General features: G+C 39.0%; 2 protein-coding genes and 1 long non-coding RNA gene across 4 annotated transcripts; 1 reads left to right on the plus strand and 2 right to left on the minus strand.

Moving 5' to 3' along the window:
- Positions 1-1,066: 1,066 nt before the first annotated feature.
- Positions 1,067-4,138, plus strand: LOC133729325 (probable methyltransferase At1g29790). Its single transcript, XM_062156828.1, has 2 exons — positions 1,067-2,374; positions 3,831-4,138. Exon 1 carries the CDS (start codon positions 1,247-1,249, stop codon positions 2,357-2,359), a length of 1,113 nt encoding a protein of 370 aa, XP_062012812.1. The 5' UTR covers positions 1,067-1,246; the 3' UTR covers positions 2,360-2,374; positions 3,831-4,138.
- A 2,601-nt stretch (positions 4,139-6,739) lies between these two features.
- Positions 6,740-10,808, minus strand: LOC133733041 (uncharacterized). The gene is made up of 3 exons (XR_009857464.1): positions 8,836-10,808; positions 7,943-8,017; positions 6,740-6,941 (listed from the first exon to the last, which is right to left on the minus strand). It is a non-coding gene; the product is annotated as an uncharacterized LOC133733041 (long non-coding RNA).
- A 7,066-nt stretch (positions 10,809-17,874) lies between these two features.
- On the minus strand, positions 17,875-20,052 carry LOC133733046 (uncharacterized). Of its 2 annotated transcripts, none has more exons than XM_062160657.1 (7): positions 19,926-20,052; positions 19,193-19,258; positions 19,030-19,088; positions 18,875-18,939; positions 18,456-18,547; positions 18,255-18,290; positions 17,875-18,146 (listed from the first exon to the last, which is right to left on the minus strand). In XM_062160657.1, the coding sequence occupies exons 1-7, from the start codon at positions 19,926-19,928 to the stop codon at positions 18,108-18,110; spliced, it is 360 nt and encodes a 119-aa protein (XP_062016641.1). In that variant the 5' UTR covers positions 19,929-20,052; the 3' UTR covers positions 17,875-18,107. The 2 variants fall into 2 exon arrangements, with proteins under 2 accessions (XP_062016641.1, XP_062016639.1); XM_062160655.1 differs by having other exon boundaries at positions 18,255-18,326; positions 19,926-20,019.
- Between the last annotated feature and the right edge of the window lie 2,698 nt (positions 20,053-22,750).

Genomic DNA, 22,750 nt, shown 5'->3' on the forward strand with positions numbered 1-22,750 from the left:
AGATCGTCGAACAGTATGCAACCGTCAACTTGGGCCAACAAATATGCCTTTGGCCGCGGTCGTCGGAGGTTGGGGGAGGGCGTGTGGCTCATTTGAGGTTACAATCTGAATCCGGGTGCAATCTGACCCTGCTGCAAATGGCTATTCGGCAACAACGATTAAGCGTACTGCCCTATTTGAGTGCTTCGACGACGGTGATTGGACTTCTGTGTTACTTGGCGGCTGCGGGGATAGACTGTGGCGTGGTCTGGCCACTAGTTCCGGTCGAGATTCGCTGGCATCATGATTCGTTGGTAAAGGTTGATGGTGATGGCCAACATGGGTTATGGGCTTGTCTTCCTTCATTGGGCCTCTGCGGGTGGGCTTATATTATGTATTTTTTAGTTTTGTTATTTTGTTTCAAATATTTACAATAAATCTCTACCAACCTTTGGTAAGGTCATGTGGGCAGTGTACCAGGCTGCATACTCAGTATACCTTGTCTGCCCTAGCGAGGCGGCAGATCTTGAATTGGGTGCAACCTCCTAGTGGCAGGATGAAACGTCGTGCGAGGGATTTATTTCTGGTCTTCAGCATATTAGGAAAACTATTTTATTGGTTTTATGACATTGCTTTAACTTTTCGATGTGCCACTATTACTGTAAAGCAAATGGAGTAGTCCATATGACACTTTTTGCTATTTGGTGCATGTTCGCAGTAGAGACTTCTGTTATTATTCAGAAGGTTCTCTTGAGGTGTATTGTAATATGAGGTTTAGACATTATGTCCGTCTCTTTTGTATTCATCAGTTTTTTCAATGAAGGTTTGAGGACGGCTGACCAGCCCTTATTAAAAAAAAAAAAATAATAATAACAAAAGAAAGAAGAGAAGTGCACTTGCACCAATAGAAATAGAAGGTTCAAAAACATCGTGTATATATTTTTTATTATTAAAAAAAAATATAATATCAACGGCTGAGATATTTTGAATTTGCTGATTCACATAGAACAATTTCTAAGAAAGAAATCAAAATGCAACCCATGCAACTCTCCTTTTCCACCCTTAGAATATCAACTAATTACAACTCTAACCCCAACCAGGTCTGCAACTCCCCAACTGCTTCATTGTAATAAAAGGCTGCTTACTTCACCATGAAGTCAAACACTCACTGACAGAACACCCTCACATGATTCAAGAAGCTCAGAATCACAAAACCCAAATCTCAAAGCTCCCAAAAGTCCCATTTTGAGGTTGAAGAAAGCTCAGAATGGGTTTCACAATGGGTCTGAACCTGCTTCTCTTAATGGCCATGGTGGCCACCAACATTCTCTCCCTCTACCACCTCTCCTCCACCATCCAATCCCCCAAACAATCCCCCCCTCCCAAAAACCCAGTCCCTGATCACCTCCTCCACCAGCTCCACACCATACGCGCCACCATCAACCACCTCACGCGCAGCCACCCGCCTCCACGCGCCGCTTCCTCCTCCACCTTCAAACCCTCCTCGGATCTCCTCCTCTACTCCCGCCTCTCCCCAATAGCCTCCTCCTGCCACAACCACCCTGACGTCCTCAACAAGTACATGGACTACACACCCTTCTCGCTCTGCCCCGCCGACTCCGACATTGCCGAGACTCTCATCCTCCGCGGCTGCCACCCCCTCCCTCGCCGCCGATGCTTCTCCAGAACGCCGCAGAAGCCCACATCTTCACTTTCTCATGACCCTTTCGCTTCTTCTCTCCCGGATCAAAATGTCCTATGGGACAAGTACACCTGCAAGAGCTTCAGCTGCCTCAACCGCCACCATCCCACCTCCGGTTTCGATTTGAACGGCGAGCTGACCAATTTTATGACCTACAAGTCCGAGCTGGACCTCCCCATCCCGCAGCTCTTCCAAATCGCCAAGGCCGCCGGGGCTGTCCTCCGCCTCGGCCTCGACATCGGCGGCGGCACCGGGACATTCGCCGCCAGGATGAAGCTGTACAATGTGACGGTTGTTACCACAACGATGAATTTTGGCGCGCCGAACAATGAGGCGGTGGCGCTGAGGGGGCTGGTGCCGCTGCACGTGCCGCTGCAGCAGCGGTTTCCGGTGTTCGATGGGGTGATGGATCTGGTGCGGTGCGGGCACGCGGTGAACAGGTGGATTCCGGTGACGGCGTTGGAGTTTTTGTTGTATGATGCGGATAGGGTGTTGAGGGGAGGAGGGTACTTGTGGTTGGATCATTTCTTCAGCAAGGGGGTGGATCTCGAGAAGGTTTTCGGGCCGTTGATTGGGAAGTTGGGGTACCGGAGAGTGAAGTGGGCGACGGCGAGTAAGAATGAGAAGAATGGGGAGGTTTACTTGACTGCTCTTCTGCAAAAGCCTGTCTCAAGATGAGGTTCCAAGCTTCAGGTACTAAACTGATAATGAGAAGTGGTTGTTTGTTTCGGCAGCTGTTAGTATGTCTCTTCAATCTGAGTTTTGTTGGCAATGTGGGTTAGTGCAATGAGTAGTTGTTGTGTTAGCTGAATATAAGTCTGCTTCAAGTAGATCCAGAGTTGCATCACTCTTTTAGTTGATATGATGGCATTGAAATTTTCTGTCGGATGAAATTTGATGGGACTTTTGCTACCGAAGTTTGAATTAGGTGAGATCTTTATGCAAGACAACAGTAGCAATAAGCTCTTTCATTGCAAACAACTAACTAGTTTTTCGAGGAAGATCACACCTGAAATGCACAAAGCAGGAAGCATAGCACATTCAACTTGCATTGCCTATCTGCCACTTGAGCAGGAACACACTAATTCTGTAACACCAGCCTACCATCAGTGTGGGTGTTGTAATTACTGGCTTTATAGTAAGAATAAAACTTTTTTCCTGCCCCACTTGACCAAGTTATTTTAGGAAGTGTTTGTTGACAAAAGTTACAATTTGTGTTGTATCTTTTCTGTCTACATACTTGAAATGACATTTAAGTTTGTTTGTTAGATCTCCTGGATATTTAACTAATATAGAATGGTAGAGAGGAACTTCAGATGTGCTTGCTATGTTTTACTGGTGCCATGATTCTTCTAGTAATTTCAGACAAGGAAAAAAATGGTTCTTCTAGTAATGAAGAATGCAAGAGCTGATGTATGTTAAACCTTGGATACTTTTGGAGACAAGGCATTGGCATTTTAATATTCGTAGTATTGTATTCTAAATTAGTCTGACACTGTAACCATAAGGTTTTGAACTTTTGATCATATATGAATATGGGTGTTCTGGTATTTTAATTTCTCAAAAATGGATCAAACTTTTTTCCTGGCCACTTGACCGAGTTATTTTAGGAAGAACTCTTCTAAGGTTAAGTAGCAATACAATTTGCTAACAGATATCCTGCTGTTTGAAGGAAATTTGAGTGCGTTTCCTGGATATTAGACTAATATAGAATGGTGTAAACGAACTTCAGATGTGCTCTAGGTTTTGCTTGTGTAATTGTTCTTCTTTATGCACAATGCATGTTAAACCTTGGATACTTTCGGAGACATGGCATTTGCATTTCAATTATTGTAGTATAGTATTCTAAACTAGTCTGACATTGTAACCATAAGGTTTTGATCATATATGAGTCATACTCTAGATTACCTCCATTACTCAGAGATGGATCATTCCAGTATCTATTTTATGATATGTCAAAACTAATGCACGGTTTCAAGATTTTTCTGTTCAGACAAAAAGAAGATAAACCTGAGCTTTTGTATTTAGACTAGGAGAAACTGATGGAGAAAGTTCCCTGGTTGTTTGATGCTGTAATGGCACAGTGATTCTTACATTTATGCAACTTTCAATCTGACGACTTTGTGATGTGGTTTGGTTGGCTTTGCAGGTTTGATGTCAAATTTTGCTGTCGATGAGGACCTCAGCATGCAGAATCACCTTTCCCTAGGAGTGCATCATTAACCAATGAAGCAGAATATATTAACATCATCTGAGGTGGGTTAAACATTTAGCTACTTATGAACAACTGTGGAATGTTACAAAAAGAACATTTTATAGGATCATGAGCAGGGTGTAAATTCAGATGAAGCCCCAGAAGAAATGTAAAATGGCCTTTTGTTGGCCTCTTGACTGCTTGTAAGATTTATTCCGATTAGTTCTTTAGATACACATCTGCAGAAAGGGAAATTTATAACCTTTCCATTTAGTTTCTGATTTATTTATTTTTTCAACAACGAAAAGAAGATTTCCAAACAAAACCATAAATCCAGCTGATCTGGAATGCTGGTTGAAGTGTTATAAAGTGGGGATTCCGTGCACATAAAGCTTGACTACCAAAAAAGAAGTTGAGCATACTCCCTGGAAAGTTGCATTATACTTTTGAGATTTTGACTTGCATCTTCCTTCAGTCTTTAATCTTTACCAAAAGACCGGTTGAATAGTCTTTCCCCCAAGACATTGCGGGCTCAATCATACACAGATATTAGGATGATCCCATTTCGAAGCGAGATAATCGAAAGTATGACGCGTATATGATCAACAACTGATGGTTATTATGCTACACTATTTTGGCATATGAATCAATTTGCTAAGGTAAAGCAGTAATCAACAAAAGACTGGTTAATTACATACAACCTTTCCCCCAAGACATTGCAGGTACAAGGAAAATTTAATTAATAAAATAGGACTAAGAACTTGAAACCTACACCCTCAGACAAAAACTACTGCATGCATAATGATATAATTTCATCACAAAACATTTTAACAGGATCAAGGTCTGGATGATGACCTGCAGCGAACATTTTGTTGTAGCTACAGATAATTTTTTCAACTTAAATTCATTTTCATATATGCAGGGAGCTGCAGATCAGGAAAGTGGCTTATGATACCTTTGCTTCTGCAACATCAGCTATGAGCTTAAACATTTCCGATCCTTTTGTGACGGATTTAACTCTTCTTCACCTATTCATTTTTAACAAACCACTTTCACTCATCAAATTCTATCCATCCACCTAAAGCAAATACATACTGGAAGAGAAGAAACAACAGATACTGTAGGTGATCAATAACTCAGTGAACCACAAACCTATGGGAGTAGATCACCTGCCAATTCTTCAATCAAAGGATGCATATCCTTTGAGTTGCATGGCAAACACTTCTTTGTTGACAACTCTGAAACAACCAGAAAATCGTGTCAGTTAAAATTTAGCATACAATCAACTATTTCACCGTTAGTATTACCAAAATTTGATACTATGCAACAAAAAGCATTAACAACCAATGCTAGTCAGATATTAGATAAGAGTCATTGGACAAGCAAAACCAATTAGTAGGTTCCTTCCCTAGCTATAATGAAGTAGTACCTCTATATTTTGTAAACCAGAAAAGTCCACTAAGGAGAAGAGAAAGCAAAAACAAAGATTCAACCCACAAGAACAAAAGAAAAAACTGAAAAACAAATCCCAATTGCAACCTACAAAACATGACGCATTCATTGCATGTAGTCATTGAACTAACTAATATCCGAGAGAGTACAAGGATTCGTAAAACACTACCAAGTAGTAGTAGGTGACATGTGTATTCCTAACTGCCAAAGCAGTACGTGAACTTTCTAAAGTTTGATCATAAAGGTCTTGGTTAAGCATATCTCAAAGCTGTAAAACAGGTCCGTAAGATTTAGAATAGCCAAGGTAATAAACTTTGACAAACTAATAAATCACCGAGTTGCTCACACAGGACCTTATTTAAGTTTTTGATCCCGTGGACCAGCGATTGCACAGTAGAAAAATTAGGCTTTCCAAGCTATATCTCTTCTCATAAGAAGTGAGGAAATGTATCTGATGCTTACAGGAAATAAAATTTAAATTTCGTGAACGGATGTGTATGGAACAATGGCATCAAAATGGCTTTCAGAGGATTATATCAAAGTAATGGGATGTTCTGCTACATCTGCAGTTCAAGACAATGTATAAGGTTTTGGTATATAAATATTGAAGTTCGGAGTTGCATCTCATTAATTATCAAATAAAAAATGGTGAGGTGAATTAAAGGTCTACACTCACTTTGGCCGGCCAGTGCAAAAAGTTCTAAATCCAGAAACTGTGTTTCTAGTGGATGACACCCCCACATTGTTCTGTAGTATCTAAAAAACTAAGCTACTCGATCGAATAGTATTTTAAGTACAGAATTTCATTCTCACAAACTCAGAAAGGGGAAGTGAAGTACTGGATAACAAAATTGTAAATTTTGAAAGGAGAAAAGAGGATTCACAGTCAATAATTAGACAAAAATAAAATGAAACGAAAGCAGATTCTTTCGGTATAAAATTGAAGGCATTTCATTTCATCGGTTGGATTCAATGCAAAAGTACAAATGATATACCATACAGATTAACCTTAGGCAGACAACTCACAGTCCATTGTGTTTCAGGCATTAAACACAATACAAGTAATATACACACCTATATTTAAATTAAACTCAATACTAGTTTTCACTCTATTCTTTAAATTTTCATCATAATGAAGAACATGCGCACTAATTCCAAAGTAACAATCCTAAAATCAGTTATTTCTAGATTGATCAAGCATTAGCCATTGAACTTCAAAAATATAGGGAATCAGTTATTTAAATTTAACACCTTTTAAGGGTATATATTACCTTTTCAAATTCAAATTCAAATTAACTAAATACTCTTTGAAAGGGATTGCCGAAGATATTTATGTTTCATAAATTGTAAGGATTATACTAGTATTAAATATACCACATTTGACAACAAAAATCCACCAATCAATATGTCACGCCCCGAATTTTAAATACAATTAAAATCCGAAACATGAATTATACAACTTAATAGAATAAACGTCCTGAATTTTTTTCTCACAACAACCACACTTCACACCTCTTAATAATACATCTCACAATTTACAAAGCTGTAAACTGAAACAAAAACTCTAACCCGCACGATCTCCGCCTTGATCTTCCTGACCTGTAGGATTTCCCGCTACACCATTTGAATTTAATAGTGCACCGGGAATTGGCAACAACACAAAACCCGGTAAGCTTTAAAGAAATCTTTAAAGCTCGTATGAGTAAACAAGAAAGAACTGTTGATTTTAAATTACAATTCTTATAACTCAACAACACAACCAACAATCTCAACATCCATGACGCAAACGTCAAACCAATTCAATATCACCACTTTGGTCCTATCTCACAACACTATCACCACTTTGGTCCCATCCCATAACACGTTAGAGCTCTAACTGCCTCGTTACCTCTGACACCTTGGCCTAGGGTCAAGCAACGGCAAAAATACTTCGGTTAACACTATAACCGTCGCGCTTTGGACATCCCCGTCCTCAGCACCATATACTTCGGTTAATAATAAACCGTCGCGCTTTGGACATCCCCGTCCTCAGCACACAACTTCGGTTAATAATAAACCGTCGCACCTTGGACATCCCCGTCCTCAGTACACAACTTCGGTTAATAATAAACCGTCGCACCTTGGACATCCCCGTCCTCAGTACACAAACACTCCGGTTATCCTTAACCGTCGAACTTCGGACACCTCGTCCTCAGAATCCTACTTTCTCCAACTCTATACATCCTCCAATGTAAATCTTGAATATTAACAAGAACTCATCAATCATGTTCATCACATAAAAATATGGTAAGTCACATGTCAATTCATAATAATTTAATCATCCCAATTCCACACTCTTCAATGTCACACCATTCACATATAATCACGTAAATATATATATACGTAATTATCCGCTCAGGGATAATCACTAATACCAACTATAGTTCACATGCAATAAAACTGAGAAATTCATTTGTATAGTAAAAATCATTTTACTTACCCATGGACCGTAGTTGATCAAGTCCATATGATTTTAAAACAAATATTTATTCCATAAATATTTTCACGCAATTACGACAAAATAAGGTAATTAAATTTATTCGGTTCGTAATATGAACCACGTGAGGTTTACTCACCTCTAATCCAGCTGCGTCTTCTAAAAAGCCAAATACATCAATCCGAATCGTCCACCAAATCAATCCGTCGATAACCTAATCCAATAATGATCTTAACTTAGCCAACAACTCATAAATGTAATTAAACGACGATCCAACGGTCAGATCTGAATATAATGATGATCCAACGGTCGGATTCAAATTAAACGATGATCCAACGGTCGGATCTGAATTTAATGATGATCCAACGGTCGGATTCAAATTAAACGATGATCCAACGGTCGGATCTGAATTTAATGATGATCCAACGGTCGGATCCTCACGGATCGCCCTTAGGATCATCCTCCAAAATTATCACGAAGATCCAACGGTCAGATCTTCCTGAATCGCCCTTACTAACATCTCCACAAAATTATATGAAAATCCGACGGTCGGATTCTCACGAATCGCCTTCCGAATAACTATTTCTCAATTATACGAAGATCCAACGGTCGGATCTTCGCCCGTGACCTCACAAAGTCATCGGGACAGTCATACGATCAACATACTAAAATTTGAAGTAAAACCGATGGTCTGATCTTCACAGATCGTAAACCGAAGATAAAACGTAAAAACCGTAAATAGTAACGTAAAAACGTAAATCCACTATTTATCAACTTTTTCTAACATGACCATGTTATATATCAAAACGCTCGTAAGGATGCGTAGATCATCACCTAGATAATAAAAACTCAAAATATGGTCGAATACGCCGCCACAAGCGGCGGTCAGTGGGCGGTCAACGGCGGTCAACGCGGCGGTCAACCACCTCCGATGCAAAAGTCGTCAACTACAAACTTGTTCAAAATGACGAGTTGATCCACTTTCATAACTAGCATGAAGTCTGAAAACGAAAGGAAGTGGTCGGAAATTACCTAGAACAGTCGAGGTGGCCGGAAAATTTCCAGAATCCGGCGAAATTTGCAGAATCCGGCAAGGCTTGATTTCGACGTCAAAACTTCAATTTCAGGCTTCGATTCCTTCTAGAGAGTTGTTAAGAAACTCAAGACGAACGCATTGGTTCAAGAATCACAGAAAAATATGGTCTGTAGCTCGAGATATACCGATCGAAAGCTTCGGTGGTCGGAAAATTTGCAGAATTTTGCAGAATCCGGCGAGGGCTCCGATCGACGTAAAAACTTCAATTTCAGGCCTCGATGCCTTCTAGAGAGTTGTTAACAACATCAAGGGGAACCCACTGGAAAAAGAATCAATCAAAACGATGCACTACAGCTCGAGATATCTTGATCGAAAGTCTTCGTGGTCGGAAATTTTCCAGAATCCGGCGAGCTTGAATTCCGACGTAAAAACTTCAACCTCAGGCCTCGATCCCTTCTTGAGAGTTGTTAATAATCTCAAGGTGAACTCACCAGGCCAAGAATCACAAGAAAAGGTGGTCTATAACTCGAGAAAATCGGATTCGAAGGTGGTTTTCGAATTAAAGCCGGCCGAGCTCCGACGAACGTGAATCCGGTCACTCCAGGTGCGATCCTTCTAGGATGATGATCAGCATGTTGAGGTGAGTTCAGGGAGCTAAGGATCGTGAGTTTTGGTGGCCGGAATTAGGAGAAAACCGGCGTTGACTGTTTTTGGCTCAAACCTTGCAGCTCCGGTTTGCCGGATTTGAGGCCGTTCCGGGGAAAGTGGTCACGTCCAGTAGCTAGACGACGTCGAGGCGAAGCCGTGGACACCTCGAGAGCGGCTTGAGGTGGCCGGACGGTGGCGCTGCTGGCAGAGGAAGAACGCCCAGAAAGAAGAGAAAAAGGTCGGGGGAGAGGAGAGAGAAGAGAGAAAACCGGGGGAGAAAATAGAAAGAATAGGAAATTTTGGGATTTAAGAAAAATTCCAGAAATTCTCCATATTTATAGAAAAAAAATCCCGATTTTCAAATATTCATAACTTATTCATACAAACTCCGAATATTGCGTTCAACATACGCACGAGATCGTATCGACGAGCTCTACAACTTTCATGAAGAAAGTTTTCCCAAATTCTGTACGTATAAGAAGTCACTTTTTAAGACCCCCTAAATAACGTTCGTTTTCGAAATAAAATCGTTCGAACTAATTCCACAACTCCTTCAAGCTTCGTATTCGTGCCCACGCCTACGAAATCATTTCCAAAATGACATCGGACGTTAATTTGAATTTTTCGGGTATTACAATCTACCCTCCTTAAAGAAATTTCGTCCCGAAATTTAAGCGCAAGTCAATTCCTCTCGATTAAGGTTGACCTAACCATAGAATCTCCATCTTTTCCAAATCTGTAGTAATCTACAGAGCCTCAGCTCTTTGTATAAAAATACATTCCTATGGCCACTAAATCCTTTCATCACAAACGTAAACTCACACAACAACTGCTCAACAACACTCCACATCACATACACAAAATCGTCACATGGATCATCTCATAGATCCTCACATAGATCAACACTTTGTACTGGCATACAAGCACAGTAAACACTCCCACAAAGTGTTTCGCTACTCAATTAGCATCACGGTAAGTCTCTATAGTAAAACTCAAGCATGCACCATTCTACACAACAATAGAGATGCATCACTCAAAACAATTCGTCCCCAAAAGCACGCCAATAAAATATGTTACCCAGTGATGATGACTTGGGCTTGCTCAATCCTTGGGCTAAGCATTAGGGCTGGCCAATTGGGCCGAAGAAACCGAACCATCCACATTTCGAACCGGCCCGAACCAATTTGGGTTTAACATTTGGGCCTACCATTCGGGCCGAACAATTGGGCTTAACATTTGGGCTTACCAATCGGGCCGAACAATTGGGCTTACTATTTGGGCTTACTATTTGGGCCTACCAACTTCCAGCTCGGCTACGGTATGAAATTGTACATACCGTATATAAGTATGTATACCGTACAGACCGTATATACGTATGCATACCGTACAGACCGTATATACGTATGCTATTTCATGTGCAATGTTGGGTAAAGGAATTCATTGACTGGCATCAGGTCATTGATTGGCATCAGAAGAATGGTTGCTGCATGTACCATATGGCTTTCTTGCTTGGGCATGTTTTTGGAGTTTCACTATGCATCTTTGTCCTTATTTTGTTTTGGGTTTTTTGCACCAACAGTGTCTGAAGACTTGGGTGACTGACAATATGATACCCGAACTCACAAAGTTATCAAAGTAATACCCAGACTCAATTTTTCGTATCAACGTGATACCTACCTCAATTTTCCGTCACGGCGTCGTCAATTTGACCACGTGTGACGCACGTGACTCGTAAAATGAGGCTAAAAAGACTGCTTTGCCCTCAATTCATTAAATTTTCTCTCTTATTCATCATCCTCTTCCTTGAAACAGATCAAATCCAAAACCCAAACTCTAAACATCATTATTCTTCCAAAGCTAAAATAGCTAGACCCTCCATTTTCGGTGGACACCCAGGGTCGGGGCATTCAGGCTCGGGACACCCAAGTCTTGGTCCCGATGATTAGAACGGCGTCGTCTGACGCCACCACTTCCACCAGTAGCTCATCATCACCATCTTCCGCCGCTGGCACGAGTAATTCGTCACTGCTCAATGGAGAAGCTAGCGGTGGTGGAGTCGAAACTGGTGAAGTTGCTTCCAAAGGAGGAGGATCCATAGTGTGGGCTGATGCTGAAGCTGGACTACGACGACATTTTGAGTGCTTGGTCCGACAAAGCGTCGTCGTTTTCAGAGGAGTTGCAGGGCAGCGCTGATGGAAACCATGTCGCTATATGTTCCATTACGGTGAAATTGGAACTCAGCCTATTAACGAAAGACTAGATTCGATTCGATTTTGGAGAAGAGTGGAGAAACCCAGAATGGGTTACCAGAATGAAGAGGATAAGCCGGAGTCCTCTGAGGACGGGTCGGCGGAGAGGATTCTGGATTTTGATGTCCGGCTTCTTCTGAGCACGCTGATGGCGGCGTTGTGTTAAGAAAATGGCCGGAACTCGATGAGAGCTGGGGAGCAGCGCCGTCGCGACTTTGATGGTCGCTTGAGGAGGCTGGCGGCGGTGGATGGCAGTGATCTTCTTGGGTTTTGATCGGAATTGGGTCCTGAATCGCTTGGTGGTGGCGGTGTCGTGAATTGGTGGCCGGGAATGGTGGTCTCCGACGATGGCAGAGAGAAGTGGAAGGCAGAGAGGAGAGAATCTATTACCCGAGGACTGGTGATTGGGTTGGACTTTGGAGGATTTGATTCAACTAGGAAGAAGGGCTGGTGGAGGAGTGAAAAAGTCATTTTTGCCCTTATTTTGCTACTCACGTGCGTCGCACGTGGTTAGTATTGACGATACCGTGACGGAAAATTGAGGTAGGTACCACGTTGATACGAAAAATTGAGTCTGGGTATTACTTTGATAACTTTGTGAGTTCGGGTATCATATTGTCAGTCACCCAAGTCTCCAGACACTGTTGGTGCAAAAAACCCTTTTGTTTTTGGGAGTAGTATTGGTTTTGACCGCTACTCCCTAATGCATGTTATTTCTCTTGGCAAGGTTTTGGTTTAGTCCCCCTTGCTCTGTATACTTTTTATTTTGCTTATCAATAAAATTTCGGGTAAGAGCGCTGAGTTAGCTCTTACACCGTTTCCCAACAAACAAAAAAAAGAATTTGTTGGAGTTAATGAGCTTTTGTAATGTTATGAGAACGAGAGCATCTTATCCTCATGCAACTAAAACATGCAAATTTGCCTTCCATACCACATATCAAGGTATTAATCAATCAGCTTCAAATTTTTGATACGAATGGTCAATCGATCTCAATCATCTCATGAAATAGCATAGGAATAGTTGAGATTGTTTATGAAAGATCTAAAAGTGTTTTTCAAATTTAGCTACTCAAAACCATTTTTAAGTAAGTTAGATGTATTTTGTAGTTGAAGATGTATTTTAGAGTTCAAATATAATTATATTCTCTGGCCTTGATCATGTATCATGATCTACATGTGCAAAGTACAAAGACGTGCAAATAAGCTCTTTCTTAATGTTCAAAAAAAAAAAAGCTTCTTTCTTGAAGAAAATTTGATAACGTAATTTTTTTTATTACATCAACAAACTCAAATACAATAACTATTATTTTGTGAGTCGAACTCACAACAATTAGACTTTCTTAAAAGAAAATTAGACAACGTATTGATGAGAGAAATAAAAAAATAAATTTCTTTCTGAGAGACAAATTTACCATGTACAACACCCTTTAAAAAACGACAAAGAGTATAAAGTATTATTGGAAAATCTGGCACTAGTTTGCCAAAAATCAAATTAAGAAGTTTAACATATACGTGCTTGACTAATATACTCCTTAAAGAATAGATTCGCATTCACATAGTAGCTGTAGTTTGGTAGATCGAATCCCAAATTTTGATTAGTATTACGTGATGCATTCTGAAGCATTAAGGTTCAATAATGATGACAAACCATCAAAACAAATCTTCCCGTATGTCTTTATAAAGTGTGGGCAAAGATAGGCTGGATTAGATCTGCCTTGAATGCTAAACCATACGAATTTGAATGATGCGAGTTATGTTTGATGCGTCAATTTAGAATTATGAGTAAGAACTCTGTAAATGTAGCTTGTGCATCAGATTAATTTGTTTAATTTTTTCTTTTAACAATTTTTCTTGTGTACCATATGATGGAATCACAAACTAGTTATGCAAAAAACAACATTCAGCTCGGCTCGCAGTGTTCCTTGTAACCGGTGATGTAGAAGAAGTGGCCAGGCTTGTCTAGGGTAATAGTATCGTTGCCAGATCTGGTTTCGTTAATTGGATCCGTCGAATTGCATGTTTGGTAATGTTTGCGATCGACTTGCACTACACTGTCCTTTCCTTTGTACACAAACACTACATGTATGCAATGTGTAAAAATTGAGGAGTCATATATGTACAGTCTTTGATTTATGTGAGATAAGCAAACCAAGATAATTAAGATCATACCCACAATTTTTACGAGTAAAACTAGAGCGTTTTTACTTACTTGAGAGATGGGGTATAAGTAGCAAGCTTATGAGAAACCCCCAAGGTATCAAGAGCAATCCAGGCGTTTGGGAATAGAGTCAAAGCTGCACCAGTGGCTCGCAGCCCTTCCGATCTCTCCAACACCAACGCTTCTATTCCAGCTCTCTTCAGCGCCACCGCTGTCGCCAGTCCGGCTATCCCTCCTCCTACTATCACCACATCCTCCACCGTTGTACCCATTCCGGCCAATCTTACTCGCTATATCTACCTGTGTCTGTATATATTTTTCTGACAAGTTATATACAAATTGAATAACTTGTTTGGTATATATAACTTGACCAGAAGGGCCGGCCATTTTACAAAATGGCATGCAATGTGATCGATGATGATGGGAGCAATTATAAAACAGAGAGTGGGTTTGTCACTTTAATGAGTCTTTGTTTTAAAAAGAATCAATAGTCTTTGTTTTGATGGACTAATGATCATTAAGCTGATTGACTTTAGATTCCCTCTCTATGATTAGAGTTGTCTCTGCTTAATTAACAAAAAAAATATTCATTAACGTTTGCCTTTCCCTTTTTTATTGTTTAGCTCTTCACATTACTCCATCGCTGTAAGAGCATCTTTAGCAGACTCTCTGTTTTGGCTTATTAGCTATTTTGGAGAACATGTTTAGCTTTTTAGATATTTTAGCAGTTGCACCAGACTCCTAAGTGACTCTGTATTATAACTTTTGGCTATCTCACTCCTAAATATAGAGAGCGAGATGAGACTTTCTATAATTTAAAACATTCATTTTCAGTTATTTTATGTAATTTATAAATATATTTAAACCATTTAATCTTCATTTAAAAAATAATATAAATTCAAAACTAGCTAAATTAGAGAGCACTGATGATGCAGACGTATTTATAAAGTGGTTAGCCAAAATGACTTTTTAGCTACTTGAGCTAAAATTTGACTCAAAAATGATTAGCATTGCTAAAGATGCTCTAACAAACAAAAATTAGTGCATACTATTTTATTTTTTCACCTTCATTTCTTTGATACAATTAATAATTATATTTTGAAAATCTCTAAAGTGAAAATATGTAAAACACAAAACAAGGGAACATATTCAGATGAACCTAGCTAAGAATTGTCCAACAATTGGTAGCAGTAATTGACTTATGTTCAAGGATTGGGGCAAAAATTTGTTCAACTCTCCTTTGTCTTTCACCCCTCAAGTGAATTGCATAAACTCCCAAAACCAAAATGAATACACTAAATACACAATTGATCATTTTATATGTTCAATTGTACACGTTCTTTTTTTCTTCTTTTTTTTTCCTTCCCCATCGGAGCTCAAAGTATACAAAAAAAAGAAAAAAATCATTTCTCTGGGCACCCAGAAATTGCTCTGGGCACCCACCAGAGTGTGAGACCGGCGTCGGGGCGTGGTTGTGTAAGGGGCTGAGTTGGATCGGCGTTGGGGCTGAGGTGTGGCAGTGGGTCTTGGATCGGAGTCGGATTTGTAAATGATCCCCGCGAGTGATTGTCATCTCTCTTCCCCGGCGACTTAGCGTCGACGACCACCGTTTTGCTTTCTGCGTTCCCTGCGCCGGTAGCCTAGACCGAAACCTGCTTCTTGATCATCATCCCCAACCCAGATCTCCAATCACCATCCATTCCTCGCTCGGCAGAGATGGTGGAGGGACGTCGAGATCTTCATCTCCAACTGCCTCGGCAATCACCGTCAATTCCTCGTCCGGCAGTGATGGTTGTTGTTGTCCACTGGTTGCGACTCGCGGAATCGACTCGGTCGAGGAAGGAAGAGAGAGAGAGGGAGAGAGCGAGAGGTTGAGACTCGCTGAATCGACTCGGTCGAGGAATGAAGAGAGAGAGAGTCTCTAAGAGGAGACGAGACAGAGAGAGAGTCTGAGGGTTTGTTAATTCAAATAACGGTAACATTGTCATTCATATTTAGATTGGGTAAATGGGGTTAAAAATCTCTTGCTGGAGTAAGTGGGCAATTTTTAGTCTAAAATTGAGTAAGTAGTCACGGCCCCTTTAATGTTCCTATTGATTCTTCATTCAAGCACGTACATCGAAAATTTGTCATCTAAGTTGGGACAAAGTTTAATATACCTTCTGTTGGACAAGTTGAGTGCAACTAAAAAATGGTTAGTTAGCCTTTCACCTTTCACTGATGTTGATTACACATATAATATGATTATAGAGTTGACTTCGTGTAAATAGTAATGAGATATTTGGGATGAAATTTAATTTTTGTGTAAATTAACTTGGTTTTTATTGTAAAGTCCTTATTAGAGAGAATTTTTTTTATCAAATTATGTCTAAATAATGTTATATCTTTGTTATTCTTTTGGTTTTCATGAGGAAAAACAAAATGCAAAGGATTCACATTCTGATGTTAGTTCCTGACAATCTTTAGTTCTTTACAGAATTTCACGGAAATGCATCGAATTCATGAAAACACCGAGAATGAAAAATATATACAACAAGGGAGAAGCAATGAGCCATCAGATGTTTACATTAGCTAATGGTAAGAGCCTACTTATTAACTACTACTAATAATCTCTTCGAGTACATGGAAAGGTTTGACAACTACATTAGGACTCGACTGCCAAGTTTCAAGTTTGTATTGCTTTGCTGTAAAAAAAAAAAAGGCATAAAAATCTTATTGGGTCTCGTAAGTACAAGCTCGGAGATAATCTTCTTTCACCTATATAGCATGGGTTAGCATAGAAGTACTGTGATTGACAAGTATCCCAACTCCGTGAATACTTTCTTAAATAAATACATTATTCCTTGAAAAACAGATCAACTACAAATAAAAGAGAGGAAAATAACACTAGTGAAAGTTTGTCCAATTTTTAAGTAAGATATTCGAGAAAACTAATAATTTAAAAACTCTTAACTTCTGATATACGTTTGCCTAATCAGGTTTATAGTGGTAAAATGCATTCTATTCCATTGTATTCTGATGAAGTGTTGCAATGTCATTATTATTAAAGGTAGTATTGAAACCCAACTTCAAACAATCTAATGCTGTTATGCTAGTCATAAATTAGACCATGTTGTTATTCTAGTGAGCCAACAGGCGCTTTAAAATATGCTCTTCTAAATTTGGAGGTTGAGGAGAATTCTTTGTAATATAACAGAGTACAATTTAAGAACCAACCGACTCTTCAATTCTTGACTGAGTGTAATATGATAGTAAATAGTTTGTGAAAAATATATAATTTATGAATTTCTATATGGTATCCAATATGTATTTCTTTCCTCCTCATAAGATACAGCTTTGTACATCCTCTAATGAGATTGTATTAGATTTTGCGACAGGTTTATCATTTCAATTTTTTTTTTTTTTTTTTTTTAGAGAAGCGGAATAAGAGCTAACTGAGCGCTCTTACCCGAATTTATTAATAAATAAAGAAAAGATACATAGTACATAGCAAGGGGGGCTAAGCCAATACCGTGCCATAAGAAAACACAAGCTGAACAAGTACAACTGAAAGTACCAATTACTAATACAGAGAAAGAACAACTAAAAAGAACAATTACAATAGGTAAAGAAGAAACTAATCATCTACCTAAAACGGTAGTTAGTGCCTGATGTCAAATCACGTCCATAGAGGCCTGTAACAAAAGAAGGGACGGTAATAAACTGATGTCAATTTTGAATTTTCCTGAGCTTTATCTTTTAAGAATTTTTTATGAGTATTTGTTATGATGTCTAGCACAGTGGAAATAAACATAAGGCATAACATACATCTACCGAGTACCGACTATCTTTAGTTCTTTACCCAATTTCATGGGCCATGCATCGGCGTCACAAAAACATAACAAACAATATTTTACGAATAAACGGGGAAAAATTCCGTCTAATTGCAAATTTAGTATCAACCTGTTTAGAGTTGGTTTTACTCAAAATTGCCATAGTCATTCCAATCCAACTGTCTCCATGTTCCATTTCCAATTGACATGTCAAAAGCTTACAACAATAATGGGTGGAAAATTCTCAACTTCATGCAAAAATTTGCACTGGAGGATATTACTCAAAATATCAAGATGAAAGAGTAGAAGCATGGATAGAGTAACATATTTCACAACACAATAACAAGTGCTTTATGTTTCAATTTACAGCGAAGCCATCAACTGTAACACACAAATCCAAATCAATCATCATCTTCAAGAACATTCCGACGCCTCTGAATCTGGAAAACAGAAAGTAACACAAGGCGAAATATCAGTATAGGTATATATACCATGGAAAAGGAAACAAAGTAAAAACTGTAATTAGATTGTCATGAGTCATGACTTACAGTGACTTTAGTCTGCTTGGTGGTTTGGTTGTTGATCTGTTCCAACAATGAAATAAGCTTCTCCTCAGTAACCTGACAATTGAAGTTCTAAGCACTTTGTTTCTCTTATAGATGAGCTCTTATGAATGCTTGCAGTGAGGAAAATAAAAAACCATGGGGAAAGTATAAGACAGACGAGGATATGAGAATGATACACCATACCTTCTCAGCTATTTGGCCCATTTGAGCAGCTCTCAGTATGACATCTTCAACACCTCTTGCCTTCTCAGGTTTCACCAAAGCAATTCGAGCAACTGCACATGCATAGCATTAAGTAAAAGATAATGTACAAGTACCCTAGGCAAATTGCACTTGCTATGCATTTGACTGAACCACAGCAGATCGTTGCTTGGGATTAATTTATAAAGATCGTGTCTTTTTCTGTCATTCTCAGTTTTGAAAAACTAAATATCCTTCCAAGATGTCTAAGTACTACATTATATTTACTAGTCAATAACAGTGATCCAAACATATTATCCTAAACCAGAAATAGTTTTTCTCCTTATAGATGAAGTAATAAAGGAAAATTCAGAGTAAAAATAAATTAAGAACTCAAATGCCTATTTCCGATATCAACTTACGTCTTTCTCGAGCTTCAGATGACAAAATCTGACTAAGCATCATCTGCCTCCGTTCTTCTGCCTCCCTACATTTATTGCCTTATGTATGAGATTAACAAGAACATTATTGGTACAAAAGAAAACAAAGTAACGCCCTAATTGATTTAAAACCCAACCTCTTGGCATCATCATTTGCCTTCTGCTGTTCAGGGTTTTGCTGCCCTCTGGCCCCTCCCTATGTATCAATGTAAAGTAGTGAGGTCAGCACAAAAGTGCCAAGAAGGCAACCTCTTTTTTGAGCAAAGATATTCAGAAAAACTCAAGTTATTGAGTACTTACAGCGCCTTGTTGAGCCATAAGCTCCTGCATTCTTCTTTGTCTGATTGCTTCGAGTTCGGGATCAGCCTAAGAATGGAATCCATAAAGTTAAAAAACAACAAACATCCAATGACAGGCAAACAAAAACTTAACAATCGATCATAATGACAAAAAGCATAAGTGTTAATAATATGCAAACAACAAAGATGGGTACACCACCACAAATAACACTAACAGTTTCTGGTTTGCGTCTTCCATCCATTCACCTGTATAGACTTAATGAAAGAAACAATGAAAAGAAGGCAGTGATTCTGTTGATCTAATCAAGTCGAGTAAGTTAACTCTGACCGTCTAGTTGAAAAATATGAACGAGTATCCTACATTTCTCGACATGATACAGCCAACTGGGGGTCCCTAAATTCAGATATGCATTACAAGAGTGTAAAGGGTTTCACAACTTCACTTGCACTTCAATTCCAAACCCTAAACTACTTATACTGTCTGAAGTCATTACTTGCTACTACTGCTAATAACATGGATCAAAGCATGTTTAATACTACTTCTCAGTCAAATTCAGCTCCAAATCCATTTACCAGCCAATTACATGACAAAAACACATTTGAAGAGTACAAATTGATTAAAACCCAGTCCTAATCTATATAAATATAACAAGTAGGATATGATAGAAAAGACAAAAACTTTGAGAACCCTAATTCTAAGTAGAAGGAAATTGAAATTGAGGGAGAGAATTTACCATTGATTCAAGTTGTGAGTAGAGATCTAAGCGCTCCGACCTGGGTTTGCGTTGGTCGGACGCGAATTCAGAAATCTTTATATATAGAGAGGAAAAAAAGGACGAAAGGAAAACTGGGCCGACCCAGTAGTTCATTCGATTTGTGTTTCGAGTTGGTCCATTTAGGTTTCTAACGGCCCACATAGCTATGATGAAAGCCGAAGCTCAAGCTTTGCGACCCACGGCCCCCTTTTGTTTTTGTCGTAAAAATTCAAATTATGAGACTGACTTGTGTCACGTTAGGCGTTAACATATTAATGAAATTTTCAAAATTTTAAATTTATATAATCTGTGTAAATGATGGATATCAAGAACAACTTTTCTTCCTTTAAAGTTGTAGACGTAATGTCACCTAATTGGACGATGGAAACAAAAATTTGTGGTCTGAATGAACGCCTAATCGAAAATCCACTCTTAGTTTACACCTTTGATTGTGATTATCAAGGGCGGAACCGATATATGGTATGACTGTATGAGGGACTAGACCCCCAACATTTGTCTACATCATTCTTAAATCAATTATGCCTCATACAATTATATAGAAATTGACCTTAATTCAATTCTTGGATCCCCTCCTAACCAATAGCAGCAACACAAGGTCCAAAAACACAGAGAATAATTCAGAATATCAGTGTACTAATTACCCAATTTATAATAAGGAAATATGAAAATGCTGCTTACTTGCTTAGAGGTTTAGAAGATTTTTTAATGTATTGTCATTGATGTCTAGCTTTTTGGGTTATTTTATTAATAGGTATCCTAGTTTTGCAATTCTTGAACCGCTTTCCCCAAGTTTTAAATCCTAGTTTGGTCTCTAGTGATCATCATCACCATCAACATCTTTCAAATAAAATTTCGGTGGTCTTTGCTTAAAAAATGATGATTTTTTGTTTGAATAGAAGAAAATTAAAAATTTTAATTTAAAGATTCAGAAACGTGTTTAGTGCGACTTCATTGAGATGAATGAATTAAGACGATCACACTTTATCAAGCTAAACTTCATTCACACACCAATCACTTCAATACCTTATGTAGTTACACGCTTTCGCTACAAAATTCGGTTGAGATTGAAACTTTACAATAGAAGTGCATGTTTCTATTTTTGCACTTAATAAAAAAAAAGATAAAAACCGTTTCAGATTTGCAGAAATTTGCTGGACTCGATAACAGCCCGTCCCCAGAAAGAGCATTACCTTTCTTAATCAACAGTCAGAAAAGCAGGAATATAAAATCATGGAATAGATTCTGCATGAAAATAAATCCATTTATAAAAATCAAACCAAAAGATGCAAGTGGGCCCAACATGTCACGTGTCTCTTATAAAGAAAAAACACGTCACTTGCCTCTAGTCCCTCCCACACTATAATTATTTTCACACTTTGACCAACTTAAAGAAAATGACAAACGGTGTAGCAGATCGATTAGCGCACATTATTAGTGTATGATATATGGTAAGAAGAGACTTTTATTATTATTCAGAATTTATTATAATTTCTATTATGAGAATTGAGATTCAGATTTTATGTCCCCTCGATTCCCAATATTTCTTTAATAAATAGACCGGGTGGGACTGAGACTCCCAGTTAGGCTGAGTTCTAAATTCCTCTTCACAAAAGAAATAACGGTGCCTTCGCATATTTCGAAGAAGTGAAAAACAGTTTCGTTTTCAAAGAGAAGAACTGGTTGCACGTCTTCGGGACGTCGTCAGACGGGTAGGTTTCGATTCTTAGTCAGCCGATGAAGGTCCGAAGCGGAGTATAGGCCAGAATGAGGAAGGTCGATGGTGGAGTCATCCGTATGCAACTGCCGAGATCGTCGAACAGTATGCAACCGTCAACTTGGGCCAACAAATATGCCTTTGGCCGCGGTCGTCGGAGGTTGGGGGAGGGCGTGTGGCTCATTTGAGGTTACAATCTGAATCCGGGTGCAATCTGACCCTGCTGCAAATGGCTATTCGGCAACAACGATTAAGCGTACTGCCCTATTTGAGTGCTTCGACGACGGTGATTGGACTTCTGTGTTACTTGGCGGCTGCGGGGATAGACTGTGGCGTGGTCTGGCCACTAGTTCCGGTCGAGATTCGCTGGCATCATGATTCGTTGGTAAAGGTTGATGGTGATGGCCAACATGGGTTATGGGCTTGTCTTCCTTCATTGGGCCTCTGCGGGTGGGCTTATATTATGTATTTTTTAGTTTTGTTATTTTGTTTCAAATATTTACAATAAATCTCTACCAACCTTTGGTAAGGTCATGTGGGCAGTGTACCAGGCTGCATACTCAGTATACCTTGTCTGCCCTAGCGAGGCGGCAGATCTTGAATTGGGTGCAACCTCCTAGTGGCAGGATGAAACGTCGTGCGAGGGATTTATTTCTGGTCTTCAGCATATTAGGAAAACTATTTTATTGGTTTTATGACATTGCTTTAACTTTTCGATGTGCCACTATTACTGTAAAGCAAATGGAGTAGTCCATATGACACTTTTTGCTATTTGGTGCATGTTCGCAGTAGAGACTTCTGTTATTATTCAGAAGGTTCTCTTGAGGTGTATTGTAATATGAGGTTTAGACATTATGTCCGTCTCTTTTGTATTCATCAGTTTTTTCAATGAAGGTTTGAGGACGGCTGACCAGCCCTTATTAAAAAAAAAAAAATAATAATAACAAAAGAAAGAAGAGAAGTGCACTTGCACCAATAGAAATAGAAGGTTCAAAAACATCGTGTATATATTTTTTATTATTAAAAAAAAATATAATATCAACGGCTGAGATATTTTGAATTTGCTGAT

This window comes from Rosa rugosa, chromosome 2 (assembly GCF_958449725.1).
Source record: "Rosa rugosa chromosome 2, drRosRugo1.1, whole genome shotgun sequence".
Classification (NCBI taxonomy): Eukaryota; Viridiplantae; Streptophyta; class Magnoliopsida; order Rosales; family Rosaceae; genus Rosa; species Rosa rugosa.